This window comes from Rhineura floridana, chromosome 9 (genome assembly GCF_030035675.1).
Source record: "Rhineura floridana isolate rRhiFlo1 chromosome 9, rRhiFlo1.hap2, whole genome shotgun sequence".
Taxonomy (NCBI): domain Eukaryota; kingdom Metazoa; phylum Chordata; class Lepidosauria; order Squamata; family Rhineuridae; genus Rhineura; species Rhineura floridana.
Genome location: NC_084488.1, coordinates 110506313 through 110514231, shown reverse-complemented (window position 1 = coordinate 110514231; position 7919 = coordinate 110506313). Strand labels below are relative to the sequence as shown.

The 7919-nt window shown below is 51.9% G+C and overlaps 1 protein-coding gene across 1 annotated transcript; it reads left to right on the top strand.

The window, feature by feature from the left end:
- The first annotated feature begins 1201 nt into the window (after positions 1 to 1201).
- On the top strand, positions 1202 to 7239 carry PRDM8 (PR/SET domain 8). The gene is made up of 3 exons (XM_061584796.1): positions 1202 to 1420; positions 3264 to 3495; positions 5780 to 7239. The coding sequence occupies exons 1-3, from the start codon at positions 1202 to 1204 to the stop codon at positions 7237 to 7239; spliced, it is 1911 nt and encodes a 636-aa protein (XP_061440780.1).
- Positions 7240 to 7919: the final 680 nt, after the last annotated feature.

The window sequence follows — 7919 nt, the reverse complement described above, 5'->3', positions numbered from 1 at the left end:
ATCTTGGGGAACTCAGAGGCGTCCCAGCTTTGCTGGGATAGGAGCTTCTGATATGGAGAGGCGGAGGGAGGGAAGCGGGGTGGGGGCGACGAGGTCCCCTTGCGAAGTTGCAAGAAAGCAATGATGAATCGCTGGAAACAGATCTGTGAAGCGCCACTGGGAGTTTTGCCATTGACTTCAGTGGCATCTTCAAGCGGACTGGGGTGGATGCAATCCACATAAACAGGGTTATCGGACTGAAGTGTTGCCTTGGATGGGGACCCTGTGCCGGTCGCTCTGTCTGTCTGTCTGAATGTCTCTCCGTATCCCTCTATGTGCTTTATTCTAGCTATTCAGTATCCAGGATTCCCCGCTCCCTCACGTCTTGCCTTTCGTTTCTTTCTTTTTTTAAAAAAATCACACCACCCATTCATTATTATTCGGGTCCTCCATATGATATGTAATTCCTGTTTTGTTTTTAGTCCACCAATATTGGACTACTTTGAAGTACGTTTCATTTAAATTGTGGAAACGTTAATTCCAAGTTACTGAGCTTAGAACAGGGCTTTAAATAAGTTATCTTTGGTCTTTATTATTATTATTATTATTATTATTATTGCTGCTGTTGTTGCTGCTGCCGCCGCCACCGAGTTGGCATTATTCACCCAGTCAAAGTTATGCACTTTTAAGCCCTACTGATCTGAGCGAGACACAGCGGCATTCCTTACTCCATTTGTCGGAGAAAGCGAATCCCGTGCTGTTCAGTGAGGCTTCCTTCCAGGTAAACGCGCACAGGATCTCAAGCTTAAGCATATGCTTAAAGTCCTCCCCTTGGAATGCGTGGGACTTCAGAATGCTTAACTTTGGGCAACCTGTGCATTATTATTCAGTATGAAGTTCCCAACTGCTTCTCCCCTCCAAATGGAAACATACTGCCTTCAAGTCGATCCCGACTTACGGCGACCCTATGAATAGGGTTTTCATGGTAAGCGATATTCAGAGGGGGGTTACCATTGCCTCCCTCTAAAGGGGTACATTATAGATGCATGTCTGGATTTTTTTTGTCCTGGCTTGGGAGAGACTCCAAACCAGCGGCCGTCTTTCGAGACAGTCTCTGGAAGCCACCGAGGGCGTCCCGCCCAGTAGTTTATCCACGACTGAGCTCTCCTTCCCTTTCCTTCCCTTTCCTTGCTCCGCTCCTCCTCATCCCCCGTTTCCAGTGATGGAGGACTCCGGGGTGCACAGAGGGCTATGGGACGGAGACGCCAGAGCTGTCCAGCAGTGTCTGACGGACATTTTCACCAGCGTTTACACCACTTGCGACATCCCAGAGAACGCCATCTTCGGCCCTTGCGTGCTCAGCCATACCTCGCTCTATGACAGCATCGCTTTCGTCGCGCTCAAGTCCACGGACAAGAGAACCGTTCCCTATATATTCCGGGTAAGGGGTGGGGATTTGTCTCTTGTCGGTTCGGCCTCCAATGTTCCGTGGCTAAAAAGCATCGAGACCCACCAGTCCAGTAATCTTGGGTTTAAGGTAGCGCGGGTCCTGAACATATTTCCAAGTAAATGGTATTTAATAGGATCGCGAAATCTGCGTCTCTTTCTAATCCCAGACACATTAATTCGGAAGTAAATCCGATCGCCTTGAAGAGATGGTGGGGTTTGCTTCGAACGTCCCAATCCTAAATTTCTTATTATGGAAGTTTAATTGAAACCAAATGAATTACTTCTGAGTTACTGTACTTAAGGCTGGGAACAAAGTGGCTTAAACCTGATGTGAAGCGAAACCAATAGGCTTTGCTTCGAATATGTTGAGGCTCTAGGGCTGCCAATCAACTTAATCCGAGGTTTGCGTCTTAATCGGGCTGGAGACCAGGAACTGCATGCTTATTCCTCGGGGACGGAGGTGCGATTTTTTTAAAAAAATCGTTTTAGCAAAAGCCGGCATTTGAATGTGAACTGTTGTAGTGAATGAACAGAGGATTCCCAGTGAACATTTGGCCTCTATTTAAATAGGACGTTTCCTTTTAACCCCAAACACCCCCTTCCGGCTCTTGGGATACTGGGGGGAGGAGGGAGGGAGGGGGGGAGGAGGGGGTCGAATTCTGCTGGGTTTGCTCCGTGTGCCATCTGCCCTTGCAGAGTTTAAAGACAAGGGTCTTTAGGATTAGGAAATCCCTGGGGACTTTGCTTCCGTCAGCTGCTCCTTCATGCTCTGGCTCAATTCATAGGAGAATTCGGCGAGGACCAACCCGATCCAACATCTGAATTGATCCGAAGGGCTTGGATTTCATTTAAGCCTCTATTGGGCTGCCACCCTAGGCAAAGCTTTCTTCCACGGTGACGTCAAGCAGAAATGGAAGTGACGCCTGTCCAACAAATGGAACCGAAGTGTAAACGGTGTTGGTTTCATGAGTAAACATGGTTCCAATAGTTTTCAAGAAGAACGGTTTCTGAGTAATTTGGTTAGGGTGCGGATGTAAACTGGACACATGTCCGAGTTGTGCGTCATAACTGGGTACAGTGCAGGTTTCCTCCCCTTTTTAACTGCTGAGATTCAACAACTTTAAAAAAAAGTCCAGATTAGGAACTGAGCCGAATCTCTCTCTGCGTTGTTGTACAAAGGCTGATTTAGCAAGCGTTGAGAGTTGTTGTTGTTATCCAATATTTTTGTGAATGAGTCCATAAAGCTGGGTGAAAAGCGGTTTCGAAAAGGGCTCTTTGCCTCGTGCCCCTCTCGTCTTTCAGGCTGCGGCCGGGTTTTCAGGACAGCGTGTTTATGAGCGCAGAGAGGAAATTTGTTGCCAGCAGCGAAATATATTCAGTTCTCCGTATCCTCATTTTCCTCTTCCTAGCTTGGTTTATCCACCATCACCCTCATCTCAGCGCATGTCCGCCTCCGCAGCCAACAAAAGACATCTAACGAGCCAAAGCTCTTCAGGTTACATTGCGCCCAGGCAGTTTATTCGGGAGCCAGCCTACCTGAGCTCCACGGGACTGGCTCCTAGGTCAACGCGCTCAGGACCGCAGCCTTAAGCCCGAAGCTCCGAGGGTCTTGCTTCCGGATTGCCACAAGTTTGAGGGTGGGGCTCCTGCTATCGAAGTCAAACGCAAAACTCCCATTCGCGCCTCTCCAGCTTTAGGCTATCGGTCGGTTGCTCATGAAAACGCTAGGGGTTGTGTCAGGCCAGCCCGCCTGCTTTCTTGAGGATTTGAGGAGAGTGGGAGCGAGGAGCGTCCCCTCCTGTTTTAATCCCGTCCTTGCCGCTCTTCCCCTTTAGGTGGACACCTCCGCCGCCAACGGCTCCTCCGAAGGCTTAATGTGGCTGCGCCTGGTCCAGTCGGCTAGAGACCAAGAGGAACAAAACCTGGAAGCCTACATCAAAAACGGACAGTTGTTCTACCGCTCCCTGCGAAGGATTGCCAAAGACGAGGAGCTGCTGGTCTGGTACGGGAAAGAGCTGACCGAGTTACTCCTGCTGAGCACGGCCAGGGCCCACAGCAAAATGAACGGTAGGTCGAGGTTTGTCCCGGCGGCGTCTGTCGGAGGGGGAGGAGTGTTTCTGGGGTCATTGTCTAGACACGGCGAAGTTCTAAAACTGAAAAGGAAACGGGTCTCCTTCGGGAAGAGGATAAGCCAGACTGGCAGGGAAACCGTGCGGCTGAGCAAACTGAGCCGGGTCGAATGAAAATTAATTGCTGCATCCGACTTTGAGCCGGCTGGAAGCGCCAGATTGGTTGGGAGACTGCAACCGCTTAATATTATTAAACTCCCACGGCGTTGAAAGGGGAAAGGAAACTAGGGGAAGACTCCGAAACACCCCAAAACAGTGGGTGCTGGAAGGTTTTGACATTTTCAACACTCTGACGCCCCCCCCCAAAAAAAAACAAGGAGAAAGGGAAACTTCTTTTTCTCCCTCTGTTGTCACATTGTAGTTACACAGGCCTCCCCCTTCTTGTCCCCACTGAAATGCAGTTTGCAACCTCCTTGGAACAGGGAGAGCCAGTGTGGTGCAGTGGTTAGATTGTCAGACTGGAACCTGGGAGACCAGGGTTCAAATCCCCGCTGGGCCACAAAGCTTACTGGGTGACTTTGGTTTCTCAGCCTAACCTACCTCACAGGGTTGTTGTGAGAATAAAACCAAGACAGGGAGAACCAAGTTTGTATACTACCTTGAGCTCCTTGGTGTATAAATGTAATAAGAAAGGAGAAGGTGCTCTTCTTGGCTGCAAATCCTAAGCACACATTCTGAGAGGAAGTCCCACTGAACACAATGAAGCTGAGCAGGCTCCTAGGAAGGAGCCCTTAGCATTAGTATTCTTTACTGTGCTCTGTATCTTGATGGTGATGTATCAACATGTGGGAGAAAGTGGATCAGGGCCCACTGGTGAAGGACCGACCCATTTCCCAGCAGCTTGCTTGTTGCTGTAAATCTTGCAGTGCTGGAGCAGACACTCTTGACGTGCTCTGTTCTTGTGAAAGGAGGATCTCTTAAAACATTTGGGCTTGAGAATGTTCTGTATAAAGATAAAAACATTTGTAAATTGCAGGGATTCCTGTTTTTTCAAAAGTAGACCCTAAGGATGCAACTAGCCCATCCCTCTATTAAATAATAATAATCCAGCTCCTGCTGTGTTGGGTGAAACTGGCGCCCCAGATAGTAATGTCCACCATCTCAGCACTTAGCAGTGAGGATGGATAAGCCTCTATGCACATTCCCACCCAGATGTGCACTTGTGTCACTCAGTTGATCTGTTGCTGGACTGAAATAAATAATACATCAGGTTGTTGGTGTTTTGTTGTAGTAGTAGAGTCTACAGAAGTCCTATTAAACAAACAGCCAGTGCTACTCTACACAGGGTTCTTAAAAGCTAGTTGGCCTTCCTACACACTAAAAACTAGTTGGACTCCTAAATGGTCATAATATAGTAAGAAGGTGTGATGCAGCAATGGGTTTGGCAATGGGGAATCATGTCCAATCCCTGCTGAGCTTTTAGGTTTACTGCATAGACACTCTGCCCTATCCACAGAGCAAGCCCCAGTCTTGCAGGGCAGCCTACCTCAGAGGGGCTTTGTGAGGCTAAAAAGGACTCCTTGGAAGTTCAAGGTAACCATTATATTTTCAGATATGAAGGTAGCTGCATAACATCCAGAGAGCCAGTGTGGTGCAGTGGTTAAAGTGTTGGACTATGACCTGGGAGACCAGGGTTCAAATCCCCACACAGCCATGAAGCTCACTGGGTGCCCTTGGGCCAGACACTGCCTCAGCCTCAGAGGGAGGCAATGGTAAACCCCCTCTGAATACTGTTTACCATGAAAACCTTATTCATAGGGTCACCATAAGTTGGGATTGACTTGAAGGCAGTCCATTTTTGCGTAACATCCAATGAACATTTTTGGGTATTGTTTTTTTTATTGTGCAACTGATCATAGACATTCAGACTCTTGACACAACTCTTCACAAGAGATGACCATAATGACATCTAAGATCATTCAGAAGACCCAACTATAGGAGGAAACAGATGTTGGGTTTGCTATAGGGGCAAAAAGCTTCTTACACGGTGCTGTTATCTAAGCTATGATTCTGGGAGATGTGGGGATTCCAAAGGCCTGACTGAGGTTTTAGATTTTGTAGATTTTAAATTACTGGGCGCTTTTATCATTAGGGGAAACTGAGCTTTGCCAACTATTTCTTTCCTGTACAAGGGGCTCTTTGGCGAGGCGGGTTACTAGAGCAGGCGACTAACGGGCTCCTTTTTTAACGCCTCTGTGTGTTGTCTCCTCCATCGCTGCAAGGTTCGCCCCCTTACAGTTGCCTCGAGTGCAGCCAACGCTTCCAGTTCGAATTCCCCTATGTGGCCCACCTGCGGTTCCGTTGCCCCAAACGACTGCCCGGCGCAGACAACAGCCCCGCCGACGAATCCAGCACCAAGGACAGCAGCAGCGCCAAGGACCCGGAAGACGCTGTGGTGCCGGGAGCCACCAAATTCCACAGCAAGCCCAGCGGGGCCCAGCCGCAGATCCAGCGCCACCACTACCACGGCGCTCAGGACAGCAAAGGCGGCGGCAACAACGGAACCGTGAGCAAGCCTTCGACGGACTTCCACAACCTGGCGCGAGAATTGGAAAACTCGCGACCGAGCAGCGGCTCTCCCAACCGCCGGGAGCAGCTGGAGGGCAGCCCGGACGCCAGTCAGAGCCAGGGCAGCCGAGCTAAAAGGAAATACCCGGCCGACGAGCAGCTGCCCGAGGAGCGGGGAGCGGCGGCCGCCAGGGGTCGCCTGGAGCGGCCGACCCCTTCTTCGCCGAAAGAGGAGCTGGTGTGTACCCCGCAGCAGCAGTACAGGCCTGCGGGCAGCTATTTCGGCTTGGAGGAGGGCGGCCGCCTGTTCGGACCTCCCAGCCCGGAGACTGGGGACGCCAAGCGGAGCGCCTTCGTGGAGGTGAAGAAAGCCTCTCGGGGGCTGGACGCGGGCGAGGAGGAGAAAGAGCGCGGCTCTCCGGGCAGCGCGCAAGCAGGCTGCGGCGCGGCGGCGGACAAGCAGCCCCAGCACCTCCTGGGCGCGCGCTCCGGAGGCAGCGCCTTCTCGACGGTGCCCTCCTCGCAGCCTTCCAGCGTGGGAAACCCCGAGGAGAGGAAAAGCGCCTTCTCCCAGCCGGCCCGCTCCACTTTCGCCTCCTCCTCGGCGGCCTCCTCCTCGACGGCGCACGTGACGCAGCTCGTGCTGGGCCAGAAGCTGAGCGCGCTGGTGGAGGCCGGGTGCCACGCAGGCGCCGACGGGGCTGCGCGCCTTTACGCGCCGGACCCGCTGACTGTCAAGCTGCCGAGCGCGCCCGGGGAGCCCGGCGGCGGCGGAGGAGCCGGGGCCGGAGTTGGGGGCGGGGGCGCCGCGGCCGGAGGTGGGCTGCCCAAGCAAAGCCCCTTCCTCTACGCCACCACCTTCTGGCCGAAGAGCTCGGCGGCGGCCGTGGCGGCGGCGGGGCCCCTTCAGCTGCAACTGCCCTCGGCTCTGACGCTGCTGCCGCCCTCCTTCACGTCGCTCTGCCTGCCGGCGCAGAACTGGTGCGCCAAGTGCAACGCCTCCTTTCGCATGACCTCTGACCTGGTCTACCACATGCGCTCCCACCACAAAAAGGAGTACTCCCTCGAGCCCCTGGTCAAGAGGCGGCGCGAGGAGAAGCTCAAGTGCCCCATATGCAACGAGTCCTTCCGGGAGCGCCACCACCTCTCCAGGCACATGACTTCCCACAACTGAGGAGGCCTGGCCTGTGCTACGCCTTGCCGCTCAGCTTTCATGGCCTCCCGCCCGCTAGCCCGCCCGCCACCGCCTCCTCCTCCTCCTCCTCCAAGGAATTCTGGGGATTGTAGGTTCTGAGACGTCTCTGGTGAAGAATGTCCACATTCCTGGGCCACAGTATAATTTCCCAGAATTCCTTTGGGGTATGCCATGAAAGTTAAACCGGTTTCAAACTGGTTTACGTCATTTGTAATGGTGTCTGAAGAGGGGGAGGGCAATGCAGTACACACATGTGCACACACACCTGTAGGTTTACATCCCTGTGGTGATATATGCACTCACAGGCGCATAAAATGCAAAGTAGGATTGGGGTGATGGAGACCACAAATCACACATTCCAGAATAGTTCTGGAGTTGTTTCCTAGATTCCACCGGTGCTTCAATGGGATGCTTAAAAAGGTCCTTAGATGGAAGTAATTGCAGAGTCATTGATTTTAACTTGACACCTCCTGAATATTCCACAAAGCTATTCATTCTGGCATAGTTTGATCACCCTCAGATGAATGAACTTCTAGAAAAGCCTGTATCCAGGCTCTTCTTCTTAATTAGTTTTTCTGGAGCAGCCACAAGATTTCAGAGATGATGATTATTATTATTACTATGCTGCTGCTGCTACTCCTCTTTTGGGAGAGGGGATT

Bases quoted from the DNA above. Each gene is read 5' to 3' on its own strand.
- PRDM8 (XM_061584796.1), top strand. From the start codon at position 1,202: ATGGAGGACTCCGGGGTGCACAGAGGGCTATGGGACGGAGACGCCAGA. The intron at 1,421-3,263 runs GTAAGGGGTGGG...CTTCCCCTTTAG, and splicing joins CCGTTCCCTATATATTCCGG to GTGGACACCTCCGCCGCCAA. The intron at 3,496-5,779 runs GTAGGTCGAGGT...CATCGCTGCAAG, and splicing joins GGCCCACAGCAAAATGAACG to GTTCGCCCCCTTACAGTTGC.